The following is a 26,643-nucleotide window of genomic DNA, read 5'->3' on the forward strand; positions in this document are numbered from 1 at the left end:
AGTGCTTATATTTGTATTTTTACAAAAACAATAACAGTCAAATAAAAAAGTCCCATATGTACAAACTGTTCTGGTCACTGGTCTGTGATGCTCGAGGGGTTGCGGGTCTACATGTTGTGGAATAATTCAATACATTGTATACAGGATGGAGGGTGTCAGCTGCACAGAGCCTTCTGCACACGTATAATGGACTCCTCAACTCCTAATGACAACATCATCTCCGCCACACTCGGCCCCTTCTAGAGAAAAACAACGAGACTTCCATTATTGGGGATAATCCAACTCAGAAATAACACTTTTCAGACAGTTTTCCTAAGAGTGAATGCTTCTTCTCCCACTTGTTCTAGCGATCAGTCGGTGTCTGAACACTCAGACCCAGACAGATCAAAACTTTTGACAAGTCTCTAACTTTTTACAAGTGACAGGGCACTTTAACATTTTATATGAATAGATAGGATTGCTTTAGACTACAGGCCCAAAGCATGAGGCTGCACTACTGAGATACAGCTGACAATGCGATAAATGAGCCCGCCCATCTGATGTCTGACAGATGCAGTTGTCAATGAGATGAGGAGGTACATTTATGAAAGCTGGCCAAAAAAACAAACAAAAAAAAAGTCTTTTTTGTCCATAGCGACCTATCACAGTGCAGCTTAGGTTTCTATGAACAAAGAAATGTTCTCTTTTAGACAGTTTTCATAAGGCTAGGGTTATATGGTGGCTTTGTCCAAAATATTGGTCATGCGGCCAAAGATTGCTGTGTTAGACTGTAGGGATCACGCTCCATCGAAGGCAATGTAAGTGAATGGGGTCACGTTGCGACCAACAGTCGCAAGTAAATCGATCAGAGATGGAAATCTTGTGACTGTCAGGTCACAGCCACTTGTAGGTTGCAACATGATCCCATTCCCTTATACTGCCTGGGATGTAACATGACGATCTTTAGTTATGCAATGTCGGGTGCAAAGTTGCCCTCTAGCCTAAGTCTACATGCTGATCTAGTTTGTCCTGACAGAACCGCCAACACAGGTTTGTTCCAAGCCTTAAAGGGGTATTCCAGGAAAAAAAAAAAAAAATTTATCAACTGGCTCCAGAAAGTTAAACAGATTTGTAAATTACTTCTGTTAAAAAAATCTTAATCCTTTTAATAATTATAAGCTGCTGAAGTTGAGTTGTTCTTTTCTGTCTGCCAACAGTGCTCTCTGCTGACATCTCTGCTTGTCTCGGGAACTGAACAGAGTAGAAGAGGTTTGCTATGGGGATTTGCTTCTACTCTGGACAGTTCCCGAGACAGGTGTCATCAGAGAGCACTTCGACAGAAAAGAACAACGCAACTTCAGCAGCTCATAAGTACTGAAAGGATTAAGATTTTTTAATAGAAATAATTTACAAATCTGTTTAACTTTCTGGAGCCAGTTGATATATATATATATATATAAAAAAAAAAAGTTTTTTCCTGGATAACCCCCTTTAAGCATTATCTGCATGGCCTCACTGCAGCCACATTTTAGGGTCTGTATTACGGAAGCAAAATCTGGACCTACTGAAGCTTAAAAGGGGTACTCCGGTGGAAACAAAATGTTTTCAAATCAACTGGTGCCAGAAAGTTAAACAGATTTGTAAATTACTTCTATTAAAAAATCTTAATCCTTCCAGTACTTCTCAGCTGTTGTATACTACAGAGGAAGTTCTTTTCTTTTTCAATTTCTTTTCTGTCTAACCACAGTGCTCTCTGCTGACACCTCTGTCCATGTCAGGAACTGTCCAGAGAAGGAGAGGTTTGCTATGGAGATTTGCTTGTACTCTGGACAGTTCCTGACATGGACAGAGGTGTCAGACAGAAAAGAAATTCAAAAAGAAAAGAACTTCCTCTGTAGTATACAACAGCTGATAAGTACTGGAAGGATTAAGATTTTTTTTATAGAAGTAATTTACAAATCTGTTTAACTTTCTGACACCAGTTGATTTAAAAAAATAATGTTTTCCAGCAGAGTACCCCTTTAAACCTAGATTACTGTAGAGCAGCGTTTCCCAACCAGTGTGCATCTAGTAGTTGCAAAACTACAACTCCCAGCATGCCCGGACAGCCTTTGGCTGTCCGGGCATGCTGGGAGTAGTAGTTTTGCAACAGCTGGAGACACCCTGGTTGGGAAGCACTGGAGTATTCTATCATCAGAAATGATTTTTACCGCACCTTGATCCCACTGAGCACCAGGCGGAGAAGCTGCATAGATGTGCTGTATTTTGTAGCTTTTAGCTGCTGCAGGTGGCTCTTCAGTTCTCTACTTAGCAGCTCCAGGCTGGTGTCATGGCGGCTTTTATGAAGAATCCTGAAATGCAAAAAACACAGATTTCTTTACAGTATATGTATACAGACCCCTGGTTATATGCCTTGTTATAACTACCTGCTGATTGTGAGAACACAGGTCAATGGTCACCTGAGTGAATGGAGTGGCCTTGTGCATGCTTGGCTACTGCTACATTCATTTTCTATGGGACATCTGAACATTGTAGTTCAGCATGCCACAATGTTGATGTGGTGTCCCGGTGGGGGACCTTGTCTAAGGTCCCCGCAGCTAGAGTCCTTCCACGTCTATAGGGCTCTCCTGTAGGGCTTACCCCTAGTCGTCTTAAGTAGAGTGTGTACATATTAATTTAATGTATAGGGAATATATGTATAGGACCTTAGTGGTCACGTGATACACAGTTGTAATGTATAAAATGCTTAAGGACCATTGGAGGTCATGTGATGTACCCATAATTCACTGGGTTCATAACTTACAGGTTTGCTGACCAGTGAGCTTGGTCCAGTATATAGGGGGCTGCAGCCACTAAATTCACTCTCTTGGTCTCTTATCTCCTGGACACTAAAGAAGCACAAACATCTCAGCATCATCAATTCATCTAGGCCCAAAGCCTAAGAACCTGCAGCCACAAAAAGTGAGTTACTCACAGCTCAAACTACTGAATCCTGTGTGACTACTATCAGCTTAAATATTCTAAAATAGTAGCACAGTGGCTAGCATCAAAAGCTCATTGCTTCTAAGTCCCAGCAAACCTGTGAGGAACCTGTATCCCGGTTCACTCTAGAAAAGACTTATGTTCAATACCGTTGCATAAAATCTGCAAGTAAAGTTTCTTCAGTTTACTTCATAAAATCTGCTGTGGACATTCAGTTATTTCTCCCTGCCGTTTGTGGGACGGTTGGCGGTAGGAACATTACTACTGAGGAAACCTCACCCTGGCGTCACGACATTCAAGGGTTAATACCACCAGACCCTACACTATTACCGCAACACCCTAGACACCAGTAGTCTCCCGGCACCACATTCACAATTGAATGAAAGGAGTAGCGGTGAATCATATGCACTGCTGCCAGTCCATTCAACTGGGAGACAAATGGCCTCCGATCTCATGATGGGCAGGGGTCCCAGTGGTCAGACCCCCCCCCCCACCCCCACCGGTCAGCGAGTTATAACCTCTCCTGAGTATTAGGGTTGACATGACTCCTATAAGAATAATACACACTGCACAACAAGGCTCCCGATTTCGCTTGCTTCACTTGACAGGCGATGCAGATCTTCCTGTTGCACCGAGGGCCGGACCCACAGATACGAGTAATCTGGAGACAGCAGATCTGTCAGCAAGATCAAATGTCCCTGGGAGAAAGAGGCAGAGAAGTTTTCTTAGTACACTGACAGAGATCAAAAATGGCGCAAAGAACAATGGCTGCAGGTCCTTTTTGCCAGTTATGCTATAGTCCCCACCTAGGATTTAGGCTGAGAGCCATTCTCCTTTAGCTTAGACCAGTGTGCCTCCAGCTGTTGCAAAACTACAACCCCCAGCATGCCCGGACAGCCAACGGCTGTCCGGGCATGCTGGGAGTTGTAGTTTTGCAACAGCTGGAGGCACCCTGGTTGGGAAACACTTCCACTGACCATGGTTTCCCTATCTGTAGCTAAGAAGCTGTTGCAAACCCAGAACTCCTACAGTTAAAGGGGTATTCCATGAAAAAAAAAATATATATATATCCTATCAACTGGCTCCAGAAAGTTAAACAGATTTGTAAATTACTTCTATTAAAAAAAATCTTAATCCTTCCAGTACTTATCAGCTGCTGAATTTGAGTTGTTCTATTGTGTCTGACAACAGTGCTCTCTGCTGACACCTCTGTCTATCTCAGGAACTGTCCAGAGGAGCAGAAAATCCCCATAGCAAACCTCTCCTGCTCCGGACAGTTCCTAAGACAGACACAGCGGTGTCAGCAGAGAGCACTGTGGTCAGACCGAAAAGAACAACTCAACTTCAGCATCTGGTAACTACTGGAAGGATTAAGATTTTTTTTTAATAGAAGTAATTTACAAATCTACCTAGCCTAGCAGGACTGCCTCCCCTTTTTACACTGTACTATTAGTACTCTTTTTTTGGCACACGGGTATGTGCAACGCAGTATCCTCGGTATAGGTTTTCCCTCTTTTTTACGTCGAGCTCCTAAATTTTTTGTATAATTTACAAATCTGTTTAAGTTTCTGGACCCAGTTAATAGGAAAAAACATTTTTTTTTTCATGAAATACCCCTTTAAACACTATTACGGTAGGGCATGATGTCAATTGTCACCCGGGAGAATTCGATGGCATGGTGCACACTCAGCCATCAGCCCATTCACTGCCTATGGGACTTAGCACAGAGTTCAGTGCTTGGCAATGTTCCGAAATCCCATAGACTGAATAGAGTGGTAGCTGAGCATGTGCGCTGCCGCTTCATTCATGTAGGGGGACACCTGACCTCCATTCTCATGATCCATTGGGGGTTGGGTCAGACCTCTCCCGATCAGCTAGTTATCCCCTATCCTGCGGCGAGTTCACCTACCTTCCTCAGCACAAGTATCCTCTCAATATACTCTCTATCAAACGTCGCATCCTTGTACTTCTCTCGCAGTAGTGTTTGCAGACGTGCCACCAACTGTGCCCGCATGTCTGCTCCCTCAATCCACCTGCTGAGGTGAACCCTACGAGACAGTGTGCGAGGGTTTACAGGATTACATCTCCTGTTATGTAGTATCAGGGATACGATTACGTGAAAACTCCGAGTACATAACAGAACAGTTACCTGCTGAATTCTGGAAGTTTATCCAGATCCAGGAGAGCAGAGTGAGTGCTGACGCTTTGCAGGTTGTATTGCTCAATTAGTTCAGGGAGAGTCCGTCCGATCTGATTTCCTGGATGAAGAAAAAGCAAATGTTAAATTTTACAGACCGCAATAAAAATCTGCTAGTTTAAAAAGGATTTCCTTCTTTTTCATAGTGAAATGGTAAAATAAGAGTGCGTTGGGCGTTTAGGAGGAGGTTTTAAAGGGGTACTCCGGTGAAAACCTTTTTTCTTTTAAATCAACTGGTGGCAGAAAGTTAAACATATTTGTAAATTACTTCTATAAAAAAATCTCAATCCTTCCTGTATTTATTAGCTGCTGAATACTACAGAGGAAATTATTTTCTTTTTGGAATGCTCTCTGATGACATCACGAGAACAGTTCTCTCTGCTGACGTTATTATAATAATAATAACGCTTTATTTATTGTTGGCCTTAGTGGGATTTGAACCCAAGTCCCCAGCAGTGCAAGGCAGCAGTGATAACCACTGAGCCACCATGCTGCCCTTAGCATACATCTGCTATGCATGGTTGCTAAAATGGACAGAGATGTCAGCAGAGAGCACTGTGCTCGTGATGTCATCAGTGTTCCAAAAAGAAAGGAATTTCCTCTGTAGCATTCAGCAGCTAATAAGTACTGGAAGGATTAAGATTTTTTAATTGAAGTAATTTACAAATATGTTTAACTTTCTGCCACCAGTTGATTTAAAAGAAAAAAGGTTTTCACCGGAGTACCCCTTTAATAACATGGCTGCTTTCCTCCACAAAACAGCACTAGTTGCTTCCATCCCTGTGTCTGGTATTGCTGTAGACCAGTGGTCTCCAATCTGCGGACCTCCAGATGTTGCAAAACTACAACTCCCAGCATGCCCGGACAGCCGTTGGCTGTCCGGGCATGCTGGGAGTTGTAGTTTTGCAACATCTGGAGGTCCGCAGGTTGCAGACCAGTGCTGTAGACATTTGACTGAAGCCGACCTGCAATACCAGCTATAACCCATGGACAGGGGTGATGCTGTAGTAAATCAGCCACGTATCACTAATCTTATACAACAGCAATAGATCTAGATAGATTGACGCATTTCAGGCCTTCATGGCTCGCACTTAGAGTGAAGATTATGATGGCCTGAAACGAGTCAGTCTTATTCCCTTTTTTTCTCTGCCATTTGTGAATATGTGTCTATTTGTACCTTCATATTTGTAACATTTCAATTTAGATCAATAAAGGCAAAACGTTTTACAAGAGTTGAGAAATCAACATCTTTCCATTTTTCAGATAACCATGTCCATATTGCCTTCTACAGTATTTCATTTTTCTATTTTACAAAATTCAGCTTTCCCAAACCCCTGAATGGTAAAATATGGCAGTCATATTGGTTGTTACTAAACTTTCCTAGAATATGTAAGTACATTCTACAGATAGAACTAAAATGGTTACTTTATGTGTGGTCCTGTGGACAAAGTTCACGGACTTGGGGTTTAGTTCTCTAGCCTGGCATACAGGTTGTTGCTGAAGTATGAAGAGTTGCTGATGTTACAGGTCACGTGAAGCGGTGCTTAAAAGGGGTACTCCGGCCCCAAGACATCCTATCCAAAGGATAGGGGATAAGATGTTTGGTCGCGGGGGTCCCGCCGCTGGGGACCCACGCAATTTAGTATGCAGCACCCACCTGTAAGTACTGCTGGAAGCGCTGGAGGGTCTCAGTCTTATGCCTCCCGACCATGGGGACGGAGTATCGTGACGTCACGACTCCGCCCCTGCGTGACATCACTCCCGCCCCCTCAATGCAAGTCTATGGGAGGGGAAGGAAAAAAGGGGGTGGATCCAGCTCCCGATGGAGAAAAATAAGGTAAAACTTAATGTTTAATGGACAATATAAAAAACTGGTAGCTACATAAGTGGCAAGTGTCATGTCACTAGATAAAAACCAGTGGAACGCCAATGCGTTTCGAGCTTATGCTCCTAGCCATGACTAAGAGTGTAAGCTCAAAACACGTCGGCATTCCACTTGTTTTTATCTAGTGACATGTCACTCGCCACTTATGTGGCTACCAGTTTTTAATATGGTCCATTAAACGTTAAGTTTTACCTTATTTTTCTCCATGGGGAGCTGGATCTACCCCCTTTTTTCCTTCATGTTCTGTTACCACGAGGAGAAGCGGCTCCTTTGTTCCGTGCTTCAGGATCCCAGGATGTGGTGTCTGCTCTGTGGTGAGCTGATCTATTTTTTCCTACTTGTACCCTCTATGGGAGGGGGACTGAGAGCCTCCAGCGCTACCGGCAGTACTTACAGGTGGGTGCTGCATGCTAGATTGAGGGGGTCCCCAGGACCCCCGCGATCAGACATCTTGTCCACTATCCTTTGGATAGGTGATAAGATGTCTTGAGGCTGGAGTACCCCTTTAAAGCGCAACGGTCATGAAATTTTGGTGCAATAACTTGCACACAGCCTTTGTACTGTGTGCAGGTGGTGGTGGGTATAGCAATATTTTTACCTGAAATTTGGCGGCTTTCATGACTGCAAAAAAAGCTTTTATTCAAAGCCACTGACGGTCGGATAGGCGTGGCGCGAGGTACGCGATGCCCCGCCCACCCCCACGCCTACCCCGTATGTCCGCGCTGGGACCTCTGTGTGATGGACACACAGGTCCCAGCGCATGCGCCCTTCAGCTAATCTAACCTTCGAGCCGCTGTGTGCCATCCAGCAAGCGCTTGCTCCCGCCGCCGTCTTCCTCCTCAGTGCGCCTGCGCAGTGCTAGGTGCAGAGAGCGCGCTTCCTCTCTGCACCAAGTATCGAGAACTAACCTGATTGTGCGCTGCTCTGCGCAGGCGCACTGAGGAGGAAGACGGCGGCGGGAGCGAGCAGCGGCTCGCAGGTTAGATTAGCTGAAGGGCGCATGCGCTGGCACCTGTGTGTCAATCACACAGAGGTCCCAGCGCGGACATACGGGGTAGGCGTGGGGGTGGGCGTGGAGGCGGTGGGGCATCGCGTATCTCGCACCAAGCCTATCTGACCGTCAGTGGCTTTGAATAAAAGCCTTTTTTGCAGTCATGAAAGCCTTCAAATATCAGGTAAAAATATTACTATACACACCACCTGCACACAGTACAAAGGCTGTGTGCAGGTTATTGCACCAAAATGTCATGACAGTTGCGCTTTAAGCATTTTTTAGGCAGTGAGTACAGTACATTATCAATTTGCTGTGGATAGCAAAAAGGGAATAAAAAAAATTTCATTTATAAGCAGAAAGTGATCATTGAGACCCTGCCTTTACATGTAGGCACTTGACCACCCAACTTTTACTGCTTTCTCTTATTCACGCTGCAAAATATGGTTCTAGCGCCCTGCTCTTCTCATAAGTCTCGCTCTCCATTGTTACCAGTGAATCCAGATCCGCAGTTAGTAATAATGTCCAGCATGGCGTCAGGCAGGTATCCTCTCTGGACAAAGTGTTGGATAAATATATCCCCCTGTCGTTTTGACAGTTTGCTGCCATCTTTGTTGAGCAGGAGTGGGAGGTGGGCATACGCTGGAGGCCGCCAGCCCAAGGCACGGTACAGGAGTAGATGTTTGGTGGTAGAGATCAGCCACTCTTCACCCCTCAGGACATGACTCACAGCCATTTTATAGTCATCCACCACATTTGCCAAGTGGTAAGTGGGAAAGCCATCCCCCTTCAGGATCACTGGGTCTCCTTCCACACTTGCCACATCATGATGCGTCCAGCCAAAAACTAAGTCCTGGAAGGAATGAGCGCCACTTGGTAACTGGAACCGCACTACAAAAGGCAAATTCTGTGCCAGTTTTTCCTGCACTTGAGCTGAGGTAAGATGTCTGCAGCGGTTGTCATAACTTTAGAACAGAAAAAAAAAATTATAATAATTAGCTTTTATGTGTTAGCCATCTGTAGCCATCATAGTTACATAGTTAGTATGGTTGAAAAAAGACATACGTCCATCAAGTCCAACCAGGGAATTGGAGTGAAGGGTGTAAGGGGATAAGGGAAAGGGATGTAGTTTTATAATTCTGCATCAGCATTAATGTTATTTTGTTCCAGGAATGTATCTAACCCTGTTTTAAAGCTGTTAATTGTTCCTGCTGTGACCAGTTCCTGAGGTAGACCGTTCCATAAATTCACAGTCCTCACGGTAAAGAAGGCGTGTCGCCCCTTGAGACTAAACCTTTTCTTCTCCAGACGGAGGGAGTGTCCCATCGTCCTTTGGGGGGGTTTAACCTGGAACAGTTTTTCTCCATATTTTTTGTATGGGCCATTTATATACTTATATACGTTTATCATATCCCCCCTTAAACGTCTCTGCTCAAGACTAAACAATTGTAAATCCTTTAATCGCTCCTCATAGCTAAGATGTCCCATGCCCCATATTAGTTTAGTCGCGCGTCTCTGCACCCTTTCCAGCTCCACAGTGTCCCTTTTATGGACAGGCGACCAAAACTGAACAGCATATTCCAGGTGAGGCCGTACCAATGATTTATAAAGGGGGAGTATTATGTCCCTGTCCCTTGAGTCCATGCCTCTTTTGATACATGACAATATCCTGCCGGCCTTGGAAGCAGCAGCCTGACATTGCATGCTATTCTGTAGTCTGTGATCTACAAGTACACCCAGATCCTTCTCTACCAGTGACTCTGACAGTTTAATCCTAAGACATACGATGCATGCAGGTTATTAGTACCCAGATGCATAACTTTACATTTATCCACATTGAACCTCATTTGCCAAGTGGATGCCCAGACACTTATTCTATCCAAGTCATCTTGTAACCTATACACATCCTCTATAGACTGTACCGTGCTACAAAGCTTGGTTCACTGTGTTTAAAGGGGTACTATGGCCCGAAGACATCTTATCCCCTATCCAAAGGATAGGGGATAAGATGTCTGATTGCGGGGGTCCCGCCACTAGCATGCAGCACCCACTTGTAAGCACTGCAGGAAACACTGGAGGCTCTCAGCGTCGGGAGGACCATGGGGACAAAGTATCGTGATGTCAAGACTCCGCCCCCGTTTGATGTCACGCCCCGCCCCCTCAATGCACGTCTATGGGAGGGGGCGTTCACGCCCCCTCCCATAGACTTGCATTGAGGGGGCGGACGTGACGTCACAGGGAGGCGGAGTCGTGTGACACAATCAGACATCTTATGTCTTGGGGCCAGATTACCCCTTTAATAGTATTGGGTGGGGGGGGGTGCAAAGTGAACAACCGCTGCACAAAGTGGCAACCAGTGTGGACCCACATCCACGCAACTTGCATGGCCCATTAATTTCAATAAGCAACATCTAATATTTTAATCAGCATGGCTACATCCATAATTATTACAGCCGATCAACAGCCCCTCCCCCCCCCCCGCAGGCCCCATTCCCCAGGATCAGGGACTGCAAATGGGAAGTCCAATCCTGGCGAAAGAACTAAGCACAAACTACATGTGACATATGGGGTAAATCCATTCCCTTCATGCCTAGACAGCCTTCGGCTCTCAGAGCATGGTGGGAATTGTTATTTTGCAACAGCTGGAGAGCTACAGGTTCCAAGGGTCCACCACCTTACCGAGGGGTCTGTCTCCTCCTCAGGGCTTCTTTTTTGATCAGTTCCAGCCTCTGCGGAGTACAAAAACAACGGTACGCTGATCCGCTTTCCAGCAAAGCCTGAACCGCCTCATGATACAAACTCAGACGTTGTGACTGTTCATAGGGTCCAAACAGACCTCCTCGCCGAGGACTCTCGTCAGGTGGGATCCCTGGAGGGAAAACATTTACAATGCATGTATTAGCCACATCCTGAAAATTCTACTTGAAAAAGCTAAAATGCCAAAACAAAAACATGAAGGTCTACCGGCCCACTCCAACATGTCTTCTATACCGTCTGCCGCTCCTGGAACCAATCGGCTCCTGTCTGTGTCTTCAAGGCGCAGAATAAAATTTCCTCCATGTTTCTTGGCAAAAAGGTAATTGTAGAGTGCAGTGCGCAGACCACCGAGGTGAAGGAAACCTGAGGACACAGAAAAAGAGACGACCAGTGAAGCTAAACACAAAGGTATATACTACTAGAAAAGTTACATAATTCATGAAAAAAAACAACAGAGTCAATCAAGTTCAACCTATTTCTCTATAGGTAGAAGCTGAAGCTGCTTTGCAGTTAGTTTTGATTACTAATCTGCTGCTTTTTGTATACAACTCCTATACAGACCTACAGGTGAAACTCAAAAAATGTGAATATTGTGCAAAGTTCATTTATTTCAGTAATGCAACTTAAAAGGTGAAACTAATACATGAGAGACTCATTACATGCAAAGCAAGATAGTCCAAGCCGTGATTTGTCATAATTGTGATGATTATGGTTACAGCTCATGAGAACCCCAAAGCACTATGATTTGGGGAGCTATGTTACATGCTGGTGTTGGTCCACTGTGCCTCATTAAAGGGGTATTCAGGGAAAAAAAATATTTTTATATATTAACTGGCTCCAGAAAGTTAAACAGATTTGTAAATTATTTCTATTAAAAAAAAATCTTAATCCTTCCAATAATTATCAGGTGCTGAAGTTGAGTTGTTCTTTTCTGTCTGACAACAGTGCTCTCTGCTGACATCTCTGCTTGTCTCGGGAACTGCTATTGCTATGGGGATTTGCTTCTGCTTCTACTCTGGACAGTTCCTGAGACAGGTGTCATCAGAGAGCACTTCAGCAGCTCATAAGTACTGAAAGAATTAAAAAAAAATTTAATAGAAGTAATTTACAAATCTGTTTAACTTTCTGGAGCCAGTTGATATGTATGTATGTATATATATATATATATATATATATATATATATACATACATATATAAAAAAAAGTTTTTTCCTGGATAACCCCTTTAAGTCCAGGGTCAATGCATCCGTCTACCAGGAGATTTTGGAGCACTTCATGCTTCTTTCCTTTTAAGCTGCATTACTGAAATACAATGGACTTTTGCAAGATAATCTTTTTTTTTTTGGTTCACCTGTATGTGTCACCATGGTAAAAGATCTAAAAAAAAATTAAAAAAAAATTTAAAAAAAATCACTGGGTGGTTATTCCATGCCAAACATACTATTTTGAGTCTTTGTGGCCCTGTCACTTAGACCATTGTGCCAGTCTGCTCAGCCATGCCCCTGCTCTTCTCAATATAACTGCGTTCCAATAACCTATGTTTACCCTCCTTGCTGCCTCCTCCTTGGCTGTACCCCTGGGCCGCAAGGTCTCTCTGCACACTTTCACACGGTTTTTATTTTTGTTTTTTAAACATCATTTTTATTAAGATTTTTCAATGTATTAATACAACAGCAGACAGGGGTAAACACCCCTGTTGGGAAAATGCCTCCTGACAAATAACAAGCGAAATACATTGTCGGGATTAGAAATACACAGAGGCACAAATAACAGGCTTGACAAAGAGTGCAAAAAAAAAGTGACGAAATAGGCTCGGCTCCCAACGGCAGCCCTGTGTATGTTTTTGTCTGCGCATGTGCCTCGATAGTGGATAGTGAGTCTGTGATCAGACATACTGCGCATATACACATGTGATGTCCCAGTACAGGATATAGTCCCGTACAGTACTTAGGCCCTGTCAGGTTGAGTCCTTCTGTGTCCTAGGGGCTCTCATGCAGTGTCTCCCCCCCCCCCATTGTGTTATCTGTATATTAGGTGTATTATGGATAAAGGACCTTTGGGTTAGTCACATGATAATGTGTTGACATGATGGCCCTCATTTACTATTGCAAACCTGACATGTTTTGTCGGGTTGTGCGCCAGATTGTGTCGCATTGCGCCAGAAATTCTGTCTGCGCCAGAATTTGTGCCAGAATTGAAAAAACTCGACTAACTCTCCATTTTGCTTAGAAAACCCCAAAAAGGGGCGTGACCGCCAGGGAAAGGGGGCGTGGTCTCCGAAAAGGGGCACATTCACAACATTTTCACAAAAACCCAACATATTTACTAAGGTTTCCACATAAAATGTCGTGTTTGCAATAGTAAATGAGGGCCAAAATGTGGGGGATTTGAGCTGAGGAAAACCCCACAGATCAGAGCATGTGTACAGAAAGCAAAGTGTAGGGAAAGTGGAAAATGTAGGGAAACCTTAGTAAATACCGTGGAAAAGAAATTGTAGGGAATTAAAACCCACAAAGAAACCTACACAACACTCTTAGTAAATGAGGGCCAATGTGTTTGTTACCCAGAGAGCACCAGCTAACCAGGTGACCTGCAGCTTGACCTATGGGCTTCTGGCTCAGCCCCCCTTTATAAGAGAAGCAGCCATTACAATCTCTGTCTTAGATCCTGAGGTACAGTAAAGACCAAACGTCTCCGAGCTGTGTCCAGCACATCTGGAGGCCTTAAGCCTAACCAGCAGCCACATGTCAGTAAGTCAAATCGTCTATGTCTGCTGTCACTACCTACAGTCAAGTCTATTATAGTCAGCGTGGCTGTCCTAAAGTCTGTCAAAGTCACTACAAGTCCCAGCAAGCTGCAAGGTCCTTCTGTGTTACTGGCCACCTCTCTGGGATCCTGGCCTAGCTGTGAAGACTATTTCCATCTGTCTACCTCAGTAAAGCTACCGTTAACCCTTACCTGGCCCTCCATCGCCGGCGCTCTCCGTCATCATCACGTCGCTGCGCACGCCATCCCGTCATCCAATAGGAGCAGTGTGCGTAGTGACGTGAGAGCGACGTACCCGGGTAGCAGAGACGTTCTGGAGCGGCGGGGACACCATGGGGACGCATTGATAGCGATGGACCAGCGGCAGCGGTGACCAGTGGTGGACCAGGGCAGTGGTGACCGGCAGGGACAGGTGAGTACAACTTCCCATATTTTCCATTGCACGGATCCCTCAACATACAATGGTTTCAACAAACGATGGTTCATTTTGAACGGATTACCATCGTATGTTGAGGGACCACAGTACTACAACTCCCAGCATGCCTTGACAGCATTCCATGCTGGGAGTTGTAGTTTTGCAACAGGTGGAGCAAAATTACTGCACTATAGCACCATGATGCACATAGCTATCATATTGTCCAGCCTGTGTTGTCCTGTCAGTACCAGAGCCGGGTTGTGCACAGTAGTGTGAATTTACCTGTAGGGCTGGGAGCAAACCGCACCCGAATTTCCTTGTGAGGCCCTCCAGCACACCCCCTGCTCCCCTGACGTACTGCTGGAAGCAGAACCCTGCCTAACAGCAGCCGCATCTCCCTCAGGATTATTGCCCTTGTCAGTCAGTAACCACCACGCTTTTTACCACATCCCGGGTTCATGTCTTTACCGCAGGCGCCATTTTTTTGGTGACCTGCCATAGGCGTCTATCAGTTTTAGACTTCAACAAAATGGCGGCGCAGGAAAAAAAATTCTATTCCGGAGACCGTTCTGTTATCCTGCGACTCTGTCTCTATGGTATCGGCGATTCTTCCGGGAGCCTACGGTGGCCGGCCGGGCCCAAAAGAAACGTCTGATTGGTGAGTTTCCCGGCAGCACTCGCGCTGGAGACTTGTACACAATCATCATGGCGTCCCAGGACGGTGGGTACCGGGTCCCCCGAGGGCAGAGCTGTGTGTGTTAACCCTTTGTGACCCGGACTGAGATTTGCGGCCGTGTGTTTGCCCTGTCATTTAGAGACTGTTGTGCCAGTCTGCTCAGTCATGCCCCTGCCCTTGTACCCCTCTGACTATAACTACCCCTATATATGCCCTTCTTGTTACCACCTCCTCCCTAGGATCCGCCTTAACTTTATGCCCAATCTGTCATTGCTTTGTGCCCACTTTGTGCCCTCCCCTGCCTATGTTAGCTGCTTCTGTGCCATATGTAACCCATTGCTGCCTTATTGTCTGCCATATGTTGGCATAACCTCCAGGTGGGGCTATCTGTGCCCTTCATAGCACTGGCACCTCATTCCCTGTATGGGCCGGCGCCATGTCCTTTAGCACTTGACAGCTTCTCCTAAGTGACATCACCCCTGGGAGCTGTCAGACCCTCCCCCGTGGGGGCGAAACCAAGATGGCGGCAATGTGTCAGGTGCCATAAGTTGCACTTTACAAAATGTCGGTCATGACTGTCACCGCGTGCCATAGGTTGTCTCATAGCGCCCTCTCTTGTCCCCGTGCCCCGTGAGTTTTAACTATCTGTGCCATGTGTTCGCTAGCATAGCTTGCCTATGTGTTGCATGAATGTATTGGTTATACCCCCCATTTCTGTATGATAGGAGTGTGGCATCGCTTTTCGGTATGTTCCTTTTATAGCTGTGATTTATTTTTAATTTATTTTAGGGGAAGCGAGTGATCTCCAAACTGTGGATCTCCAGCTGTTGCAAAACTACTACTCCCAGAGTGCCCCAAAGTCCACACTTTGGAGACCTAGATCAGTGTTTTTGCTTTTGCAAAACTACAATTCCCAGCATGCCCCGGAGTCCACACTTTGGCGACCTAGGTCAGTGTTTTCCAAACAGTGTGCCTCCAGCTTTTGCAAAACTACAATTCCCAGCATGCCTTCTCAGCCGTTGGCTGTCTGGGCATGCTGGGAGTTTTCGTTTTGCAACAGCTGGAGACAAACTGTTTGGAAAGCTGTTGCAAATCTACAACTCCCAGCATGCTCAGAGAGCCACGGGCTGCCCAAGCATGCTGAGAGTTGTAGTTTTGCAACAGTTTTCCAAACTGTCAATGGCTGTCTAGGCATGCTGGGAGTTGTAGTTTTGCAACAGCTGGAGGTTTACAGTTTGGAGACTTAGGTTATAGGTGGAAAAGAGGGATAGATACTAGAAGGTGGTTAGTGCTTAAAATATGAAATGTATTAATATAGCTTAAGTATGTCTTTCCAAAATGCCATAGAGAAGTGTTGTCTAACCTGTTGCAAAACTCCAGCTTTCTCGGTCGCTCTTCATTGGGGGACACCATTACTGATGGGTATATGCTCTTGCCACTAGGAGGCACTGACACTAGGAAAAGAAGTTGGCTCCTCCCTGGCAGGATATACCCGCCCACTGGAAGTGAGGTGATCAGTTTTAGCTTAGTGTCAGTAGGAGGCAAGACACAGGTCTGGGAGCTCTCCAGACCTGGTCTCTTTTATTATTTTCTAGTAAGGGCTGTTTTTTTTTTTTTTTTTTTTTTCTCCCTTTTGTTTCCCTTTTTCAGGTGGGGGTTCAGGGGCATGGCACTACCTGTTCCCCCATATGCGACAAAGGGGCACGGAACATGAGTATGTACTGTCAACCTCTTCTTGCCAACTGCCAGCTCCTGGAGGTTGTACCCTGGATCCGGGTCCCCTACTGCCCCTGCTCGCACCGCTATCTTAGCCTGGTATGATGTAGCGTGCCCATAAGCTGGTTGAAGATACCTGGGTAAGTATGAGAAGATGGAGTCTGTTGGTGAGTATGTCTAACATCCTTCCCCTTTTCTCCCCCTCCCCTTCTGTACTCCGCTAGGGCTTCTCCATCCTAAGCTCCCTTTTCCCCAGCGCGGCTCCTCAGCTGCCGTTACACGTGGCTGTGCTGGGCTAACCTTGTGGCCTCCTGGTCACGCTACCGGCAGCCCCATCTGCAGCAATCCTCAAATCCCAGTGACTCACTTTCCATGTGAAGTTCCACGAAGTGTCTCTGTGGGTTCATTGAACCTGTTATACCATTCAGACTCTGCAGGTTTCCTGCCCCACATATTTCCTTCATCTTTTTCATCTGTGACAGCAGTCCTAGTGTTGGGCACCATTAGGAAATGGGGTGTGGGCGTTTTCTACAGGTTCCATGGCTTTTCACGGCAACTACAGCACTCTGTTCCCCTTTCTAAGAGTGCCACGTTGGTCTGCTAGCTACATGGTTGTGACACACCATTGGGTGCTGAGCCTGTCTTTCATAATGCGGACTTGGATGTCTGCGATTCCTTTCATGTCTGCAATCTTGGTTCCTTACTACTATCGAGAGGTATCCATGTCGGTGTCCCTACGTATGTTAGGTCTCTCAGCACGCGTAGAGCCCACCTTCCCTTCTTCCTTCCTGTAATCTTGTTTCCACAGGTCTGCGGCGGTTGAGTACCTCTGTTCTGGCATGGGGCCTGGTGGGGCGTCAGACAGTTTAACCCCCATGTCTCCAGGTATCTTCCTGGATTCCTGTGGAGGGTGGCTCAGGCACCTGCTCGGTTGCCTTACATATGACTAGACTGGCTCCGTTGGTGCCCATCTGGCCTGGGGTTTTACCCCGATGCGGTGTTCCCCTCAACGCTGTTGGTTGCTGTATGTGTGTGTGCTTCTTCCTTGCATGTGTAGTCATGTCTTTGCTTCTTTGCCCAGCTCCAGTGTCCAGGATTCCAATCCCTCTGGGGGCACAAATTGGCTCTTCGATATGTTCTCGCAGTGTTCCGGGGGGCTTCGTCCACGCAGTACCATTGCCGAAGGGCGACTTGTCCCTGCTCCTAAAGTGCCTTGTGCACTTTGACAATCCTCCTTCCATGGGAGTACGGGGATCAGGGGGCTTGGCATGGTCAGTGCCTGAGTTTAATTTCCATCACCCCTTATTTTCCACTCCACTATTGGGACTATTTCACTGGTCGCTTTCAACTATCGAGATGGAGTCATCTCTCTCTTCCCACTTTATAGGTGGGATATCTGTCTGGTCCCTTGTTTTTCCCTGAGAGGATTCAGTAGAGCTTTTCGCTGACTCTGCCTGTGTGCTTGCTGACCACTATTGCAGCCTGGCACTCTTCCTGTTTCTTGGTTATCTACTGCTGCTCAGGCAACCTTGGCACTCCCCTCTGTCGGAGGTGTTTCTGCTATCATGTTTGGCTCGGCGACAGCTGGTCTAGCCTCCGTCTGTCGTTTGGGTCCTGCCAGTGCTCTCCTCCCCCCTCGGCACAAACTCCCTGGTTGGGTGTGTTCCTCCTTTCCTTGACTGTGTCGGTACCGCTACACTGACTCCACAGTTTTCTAGAGTTACCTTTTTTGTGCCCAGAGCCTGGGAGTCCCAGCCGGGTTCACCTTTTGTTCCCCCTTTGTTCCCATCCTGATGGGTTGTTACTTCGGAGTTCTCTGGTCCGCTGGTGCCCGGGGCTGGTTGGTCTCCTTTTCTTGGCCACTATCCTGGGACACTGTAGCGTGCCTTCTTCTCTAGGTCGGCCCTCCTGGTTCTTTGGGCCTTAGTGATGGTTGAAGTCTCGCGCATGTGTAGTGGTCCTGCCCAAATTTCTCTGCGATCTCATTTATGGGGCGCTCTTTCTGTACCGCACTTCTTCTGTCTCGGCACGGATCTTTGTCACCTGGACCGTTTCGTGGACGTTGGGTTTGCTTACCCTTCAGATGTAAGTCTTCTGGGAGCCTCCAATTCCCATGTCGGCTACTCCAGTGTTCTGGATACTCCTTTTCAGGGTCTTCTGCTCCTTTCTTGGCCCTTTTATTCTTCTGTGTCCATCTTCCTGGTGACACAGAAACCTCCATTTCCCATGTCTGTCGCTCTGGTGTTCTGGGTTGCCCCTTTTCTGGACATTCCTCTTGTTCTTGCCATTATTACCTTCCATCTTCTCCTTCAGGGTCCATGTTCTCTCAAAATGGAGGGCCTTCTCGTCACCCGGATTACAACAGCTATATCACCTCCCAGGTGCTCGCGGCGGGCTCCTGGATAGGGGTTTTGGGTGTTCAGATGTTCGATCTTCCGCACCAGGCCTCTCTAAAAACTGTTTCTGCCTCTTTTTCTTTTGTTGTGAAATTTTGCACTTTTGTTTCCCAGCTGGACTAGCCCTCTATCTGGTTCTGTGTTCCTTTTAGAGTTGATTTCCTACCTCCTTTCGGGATGGTTCCGGCCCCTCTGGCTTTCTAGTCGACACTTTCTGGTCTCTCTATTAGGACCGTAGGTTTAGAGTCCCTGCGAAGGATGGTCCCTTCCTTTGGTGGCCCAGTCCATCTCCATGGCTGGGGGATCTTCCGGGAGCCCTGTTTCTAGGCCTCAGTTTTCTCTGGCCTGGGGTCTCATCCGCACTTGTTACAGACTAGTGGGTTCGGTCTCGAGACTGATACCCTTTTGCTGTTGGTTGTTTTTCCTTCCCTAGGGGACTGCTTTGGTACGTCTCATCAGTATAGGTGTCCCCCAATGAAGGGCGACTGCGAAAAGGAGATTCTTTTTTTGTACTTTCCTTAAAATCTCTTTCTCGTAGCCTTCATTGGGGACACTGCACCCACCCATTCCTTCATTCTTTGTCCGGATTTTCTTTTCCGGTTCTTGTTTTTTTTATCTGGGATTTTTTTCTAGGGTCCTTCGGACATATTTCTCTGTTGGCTTCTCCTACTTCTTTGTGACAAAACTGATTACCTCACTTCCAGTGGGCGGGTATATCCTGCCAGGGAGGAGCGAACTTCTTTTCCTAGTGGCAAGAGCATATACTCATCAGTATAGGTGTCCCCCAATGAAGGCTACGAGATAGAGAGCGATTTTACAGTGAGTACAAAGTCTCCTTGTTGCACGTCAGGGCAATGCTTGAGTTGGAGTTTTGTAACAGGTTGGACACCACTGCCATAAGAGCTGTCAGGCCCTTCCCTGTGGGGGCAAAACCAAGACGGCAGCAATAAGTTTCCCTTTACAGCAGCCTTTCCATTTTTTGTTGTTCCAGTTCTTAATGGCCGTCATGCCCGATTCACTACACCTGGCACCATGGCCTTATTTCGCCCTTTGTACCATATTATAAATCCCAATCCTATCTATCTGTGCCATGTGTTCTCTAGGGTAACTAGCCTATTTGTTGCTCAAATGTAATGTTTATTCCCCCATTCTGTATGTATGCTATCCCTTTTCCAGAATGTGCCATAAAGCTGTGATTTTATTTGTTTTTTCTTTTTATAGGGCAGTGTTTCCCAACCAGAATGCCTCCAGCTGTTGCAAAACTACAACTTCCAGCATGCCCGGACAGCCAACGGCTGTCCGGGCATGCTGGAGGTTGTAGTTTTGCAACAGCTGGAAGCACCCTGGTTGGGAAACACTGCAATAGGGCAATGGTTCCCAAACTGTGCATCTCCAGCTGTTGCAAAACTAGAATTTCCAGCATAACCTGATAGCCAAAGGCTTCTCCAGGCATGCTGAGACTTGTAGTTTTGCAACAGCTGGATCTAGGTTATAGATGGATAGCCCAACACACATCCTGTTTTTCTATTCACGGTTAAGGGGAATATCCCAAGATTTTATTATGTTAAGGTTAAGTTATAGATAAGGGGGGTAATTAGTTGATTGGTAGGACCATCCCCAATCATGAGAACGCAGGTCAATTGTCCTCCAAGTGGAGCAGTAGCGTGCATGCTCGGCCTCCACTCTATTGATTTCCTTTGGGGCTTCCGAGCATTGCCAAGTTCAGCGTTAAGAAACTTCAAAAGAAATAATGCAGCAGTGGTGGAGAATACATATGCCTCCCTGTACATTTAAAAAAAAAAAAAAAAAAAAAAAAAAAAAAGCAACATGCTTACCTCCCCCACTCCTCCTTAAAGGGGTACTCCGCCCCTGGCATCTTATCCCCTATCCAAAGGATAGGGGATAAGATGTTAGATCTCCGCGGTCCCGCTGCTGGGGACCCCGGGGATCCCCGCTGCGGCACTGCGCTATCATTCCTGCACAGAGCAAGTTCGCTCTGCACGTAATGACGGGCAATACAGGGGCCGGAGCAGCGTGACGTCATGGCTCCGCCCCTCATGACATCATGGCCCGTCCCCTTAATGCAAGTCTATGGAAGGGGGCGTGACGACCGCCACGCCCCCTCCCATAGACTTGTATTGACGAGGGCGGGCCGTGACGTCACAAGGGGCGGAGCCGTGACGTAACGATGCTCCGGCCCCTGTATTGCCCGTCATTACGTGCAGAGCGATCTCGCTCTGCGCAGCAATGATAGGGGGGTGCTGCAGCGGCGGGACCCCGGCGATCTGACATCTTTGGATAGGGGATAAGATGTCTAGGGGCGGAGTACCCCTTTAAATAGAAGGGAAAAAATAAAGAGACCAACGGAGGCGCCACGTGTGTTACCACTAAAACCTTTTGTGGAGTAAAATAAGCAGTTAACGGGCACAAATCGCCCTTAGGTAGTGGGCGCTCACCTTGAACGAATAGAAAATTTGCATATCACCCCAGCAATGTGGGTTACCAATATGCGGAGGAACTGCTGCTATGCCCGGGTTCCAGGAGAAGGAATAACCCAATCCTGATGAGAGCCAGTGTAGGAGGAAGAAAATAACCCTTGCGGTGGCGCTGCTGGTTCCAGTAAGAAGTAGAAGCCAAACCAGGGAGAATATCAATCACTGGAGTGGTTTATTGAGGAGTATAAAAACAATAAAACAATTTTTGTTTTTATACTCCTCAATAAACCACTCCAGTGTTTGATATTCTCCCTGGTTTGGCTTCCACTACTGGAACCAGCAGCGCCACCGCAAGGGTTATTTTCTTCCTTGAACACTGCCGCTTCTCCTAAGGCCGGGTTCACACCACATTTTTGCTATACAGTTCCCTTATACGTTTTCAATTTGAAAACCGTACAGAACCGTATTGAAAACCGTATAAATTGACTCTCCATTGAAAACCGTACGCCAAAAGATGCATCCGATTGTGTTCGTTTTGCATCCTATCAACAGAACAAGAGACCAGTGTATGGAGGGTTAATTTCCAAAATGATTCAAATGACCATCAAAGGATGGCCCAGTAAAGTACCCAATCTTCCCATACACCATTTATTATAATAAAAGTGCAATCTTTATTGATAGTTGCGCACGAAGGGTAACCCTTCGTGCGCAACTATCAATAAAGATTGCACTTTTATTATAATAGATGGTGTATGGGAAGATTGGGTACTTTACTGGGCCAAAACAGTAGCCTACCACGGTTTTTGGTCCGGGTGAAAAACCGTATTGAAACGTATACGTTTTTTTATAATTAAAATTTTTTTTTTTTTTTTTTTTTTTTATTCTTTTATATAAACATCGGAGTCAACAGGAACCGTATGTGCGTACGGTTCCATCCGGTTTTTGACTTTGCACAGTTTTTTTTTCTTGGAATTTCAATCAAACAAGTGAAACTTTATTCATAATAAAGTGAAAAGTTAAAAACATATACGTTTGTTTTTTTTCTTAAAAAACGGATGCAACCGGACATCATTTTTCAAACCGTAACATTTGTACACACTTTTTGATACAGTTTAGTCAGGTTTTGAGGAATCTGTTTTTCATCAAAAACCTGATACGGGAACCGTACTGCAAAAACGTGGTGTGAACCCAGCCTTACGTATTCTAAACCCCATTGCGGTTCTCTCCTTCTGTATAGGAACTGCATGCTAAAATGGATGAGTGGGTTAGCGGGCACAGAATGCTGTTTTTTTAGTTTTTGTTTGTTTTTTCATGCATGGGGAGGCATATACTAAAATAATAATTTATATATAACGAAGGTAGCTCGGCACCACTCTCTGTATCTTGAGGACAGGAAAGGCTGGGACCCTTTATGACTTCTCCCCTTGCAACTGCTGGAGGTACATACAGGTGCTGCTACGCTGATAGACGATATAAACAGATATCCAATAGGAAAAAGAAGCGGAGCACTCACCAGACCTTGAATGCAGGTTGACTTTATTGACCGGAACGATCAAAGGCACATCAGGGGGGGGGAGGTGGTACAGACAGGGGAGTGCGACTTAGAGACGCGGGGGTATCCTCTCGGTGACGGACCGTTGCACGCCGAATCGCTTCTCCAGACCGAGAGAAGCGCTTCGGCGCGCAACGGTCCATCACCGAGAGGATACCCCCGCGTCTCTAAGTCGCACTCCCCTGTCTGTACCACCTCCCCCCCCCCGATGTGCCTTTGATTGTTCCGGTCAATAAAGTCAACCTGCATTCAAGGTCTGGTGAGTGCTCCGCTTCTTTTTCCTATCTGCAAAGTAATAATTTAGTTTGATGTACCTCAGAAATTTGCCCGACCTGTGCACAGTTGCGCCTTTCTACACACAGTGGCCCTCACTTACTATTGCAAACCCGACATGTTTTGTCGGGTTGTGCGCCAGATTCTGTCGCATTGCGCCAGAAATTCTGTCTGCGCCAGATTTTGCGCCAGAATTGAAAAAAAACCAGACTCTCTATTTTGCTAAGAAAACCCGAAAAGGGACGTGCTCTCCGAAAAGGGGAGTGTTCCCGACATTTTCACAAAAACCCAACATATTTACTAAGGTTTCCACATTAAATGTAGTGAATTTGAGCTGAGGAAAACCCCACAGACCAGAGCATGTGTTGAAAAAAAATAAAAATGTAGAGAAAGTGGAAAATGTAGGGAAACCTTAGTAAATACCGTGGAAAAATATTGTAGGGAATTAAAACCCAAAAAGAAACCTACACAACACTCTTAGTAAATCAGGGTCAATATGTTGGGTTTTTGTGAAAATGTCGGGAACATGCCCCTTTTTCGAGACCATGCCCCGTTTCCCGGCAGCCACGCCCCTTTTCGGGTTTTCTTAGCAAAGTGGAGAGTTAGTCGGGGTTTTTTCAATTCTGGCGCAATGCGACAGAATCTGGCGCTCAACCCGACAAAACATGTCGGGTTTGCAATAGTAAATTAGGACCATTGTGGGGGAGATTTATGAAAACCTGTGCAAAGGAAAAGTTGCTGAGTTGCCCATAGCAACCAATCAGATCGCTTCTTTCATTTCCCAGAGGCCTTTTCAAAAATGAAAGTAGCGATCTGATTGGTTGCTATGGGCAACTGGGCAACTTTTCCTCTGGACACTTTTTGATAAATCTCCCCCAGTATGCCCAGTAAGGGTTATCCCAAGTTGAAAATGTGTTCTCTATCCTTGGGATAGGGGATAACTGGCTGATCGGTGGCGGGGGGGGGGGGGGGGGGGTGCTTGACTGTATGGTAAATGGGGTAGCAGTGCTCATTCTCGGTGGTCAAGCATGCAGGTTGCCTTCCCATTCACTCAGTGGTCAATAGACCTCTATTCTTGTGATCAGAGGGGGTCCCGGCCCCCGCCATCAATCAGCTAATCAGTTAAGGAGATATGTCAATCTTGTAAAGTGATGGCATATCACACTTTATGATTGTTGGGGGGGGGGGGGGACGGTGTCCAACCTCAGGGACCAGCACTAATACCAGGAATGAAGGGGTCACAGCGCTCAGTTGGGGCTGCATCCCTTTCTCACTCTTTTCCTGCACGGTGGCACATGGCCACCCACAGTGAGGACCACAGCACAGCTCTTCTTAAAGGAGTAGTCCAGTTTAGGAAAAAATGATCCACTATCCCAGTCTCTCCCAACCAGTGTGCCTCCAGCGGTTGCAAAACTACAATTCCCAGCATGCCCGGACAGCCAACGGCTGTCCGGGCATGCTGGGAGTTGTAGTTTTGCAACAGCTGGAGGCACCCTGGTTGGGAGACACTGCTCTATCCTAAGGACAGTGCTTGATCGTGGAGGTTCCAACCGCCGAGCCGCCATTTGATCTTCTGCACGGCCCCCTGACTTCCCTCCTGCACATAGTGGGGGTCAGCACGTGCCCTTCCAGCGGTTGGACCCACCGCAATTAGACACCTCCTATGCTTTGGATAGGTAATTTACTTTCCTGATGAAGAGGACGCTCTCCTGTGTCACATGATTTGTGTGGGATGTCATCTGACCCCCTGGAGCTGCCACCCCATGATATTGTGTAATGCCCATGACATGTGACTGAGCCGTCAGTGCTGCCAGGTGACAGCTGACATTGATGCCAGCCTCCGGCATCATCTGTAATTTATATAGTATATATCAGTGGTGTCCAAACTGTGGTCCTCCAGATGTTGCAAACTTCAACAGCCGTTGGCTGTCCAGGCATGCTGGGAGTTGTAGTTTTGCAACATCTGGAGGGCCCCCGTTTGGACACCACTGGTACATATAGTACGCAGCACTTAGGCTTAAAGGGGTTCTCCGGTGGAAAACTTATTTATTTATTTATTTATTTATTTTTTTTTTTTATGAACTGGTGCCAGAAAGTTAGACAGATTTGTAAATTACTTCTATTTAAAAATCTTAATCCTTCCAGTACTTATTAGCAGCTGTATGCTATAGAGGAAATTCTTTTTTTGAATTTTTTTTTTGTCTTGTCCACAGTGCTCTCTGCTGACACCTCTGTCCATGTCAGGAACTCTCCAGAGCAGCATAGGTTTGCTATGGGAATTTTCTCCTGCTCTGGACAGTTCCTGATACGGACAGAGGTGTCAGAAGAGAGCACTGTGGACAAGACAAAAAAAGAAAATGAAAAAGAAAAGAATTACCTCTGTAGCATACAGCTGCTAATAAGAACTAGAAAGACAAATAGTTTTTTTAATAGAAGTCATTTACAAATCTGTTTAACTTTCTGGCACCAGTTGATTTAAAAAAAAAGAAAAAAGTTTTCCACCGGAGTACCCCTTTAAGAAATAACACAGTGTTCTCCAACCTGTAGCTCTCCAGCTGTTGCAAAATGACGACTGATCAAGTCCTGACTGCTGAACATGATGGGAGTTGTTGTTTTGAAATAGCTGAATCCTCATGATGGAGAAGACTAAGGTAAAGTGTTGATCACACGAGCGGGGATAACAAGAATACAGTCAGCCTGAAATAACTGATAACAGGGAACAATAGACTGCATAGAAAATGTAGGTTCTATAGATGCAAAGGCCATTATTATACATTATTTTTTAGAGATGTCCCGATAAAATTTTTTTTAAGTACGAGTACCAATACTTTTAATTAATGTCATGTGACAACGGAGGTGGCTCTAGACTTTGTGAAGCCTGAGGCGAAAGTCAAACTTGAGGCCCTCACTGATTAGCCCCCAGTAGTTAGGAAGGGAATCCTCCCCGCTATTAGGTAGAAGCCCCCAGTAAGTAGGTTGAGACCCCCTTATTAGGTAAAAGCACCCAGAAAATAGGTAGATAGGGAATCTCTCCTATTAGTTTGAAGCCTCTAACAGTTAGGTAGGAGATCCCCCCCCCCCCCCTATTAGGTAGATTCCCCCAGTAGATATGTAGGAATCTTCCCTATTTGATAAAAGCCCCCAGTAGTTAAGTAGTAGGAAATCCCCTTTATTAGGTAGAAGCCTCCAGCAGTTAGGTAGGGAATACTCTCTATTTGGTAGAAGCCTCCAGCAGTTAGGTAGGGAATCCCCTCTATTTGGTAGAAGCCTCCAGCAGTTAGGTAGGGAATCCCCTCTATTTGGTAGAAGCCTCCAGCAGTTAGGTAGGGAATCCCCTCTATTTGGCAGAAGCCTCCAGCAGTTAGGTAGGGATTCCCCTCTATTTGGCAGAAGCCTCCAGCAGTTAGGTAGGGATTCCCCTCTATTTGGTAGAAGCCTCCAGCAGTTAGGTAGGGAATCCCCTCTATTTGGTAGAAGCCTCCACCAGTTAGGTAGGGATTCCCCTCTATTAGGTAGAAGCCTCCAGCATTTAGGTAGGGAATCCCCTCTATTTGGTAGAAGCCTCCAGCAGTTAGGTAGGGAATCCCCTCTATTTGGTAGAAGCCTCCAGCAGTTAGGTAGGG

General features: G+C 46.1%; 2 protein-coding genes across 6 annotated transcripts in view; one reads left to right on the plus strand and one right to left on the minus strand.

The window, feature by feature from the left end:
• EARS2 (glutamyl-tRNA synthetase 2, mitochondrial) lies at nt 1-17,079 on the minus strand. 2 transcript variants are annotated; one of them, XM_056534607.1, is made up of 9 exons: nt 16,732-17,079; nt 10,999-11,154; nt 10,714-10,903; nt 8,527-8,999; nt 5,111-5,219; nt 4,871-5,009; nt 3,529-3,659; nt 2,195-2,330; nt 1-239 (listed from the first exon to the last, which is right to left on the minus strand). In XM_056534607.1, the coding sequence occupies exons 1-9, from the start codon at nt 16,835-16,837 to the stop codon at nt 156-158; spliced, it is 1,524 nt and encodes a 507-aa protein (XP_056390582.1). In that variant the 5' UTR covers nt 16,838-17,079; the 3' UTR covers nt 1-155. The 2 variants fall into 2 exon arrangements, with proteins under 2 accessions (XP_056390582.1, XP_056390580.1); XM_056534605.1 differs by lacking the exon at nt 16,732-17,079 and adding an exon at nt 14,255-14,518.
• The window catches only part of UBFD1 (ubiquitin family domain containing 1), a 22,925-nt gene continuing 10,784 nt past the window's right edge, over nt 14,503-26,643 (plus strand). The window contains exon 1 of one of the 4 annotated variants that reach the window (XM_056534610.1): nt 14,503-14,630. Coding sequence is in view for 2 of the 4 variants with exons in the window: in XM_056534608.1 (XP_056390583.1) it covers nt 14,678-14,693 (16 nt within the window). In the remaining 2 variants the exon portion in view is untranslated. Of the gene's footprint in view, nt 14,694-15,800; nt 15,930-24,542; nt 24,697-26,643 lie in introns of those variants that run through there. The other 3 variants (XM_056534608.1, XM_056534611.1, XM_056534609.1) reach the window with 3 other exon arrangements.

Source organism: Hyla sarda, chromosome 8, assembly GCF_029499605.1.
Source record: "Hyla sarda isolate aHylSar1 chromosome 8, aHylSar1.hap1, whole genome shotgun sequence".
NCBI lineage: Eukaryota > Metazoa > Chordata > Amphibia > Anura > Hylidae > Hyla > Hyla sarda.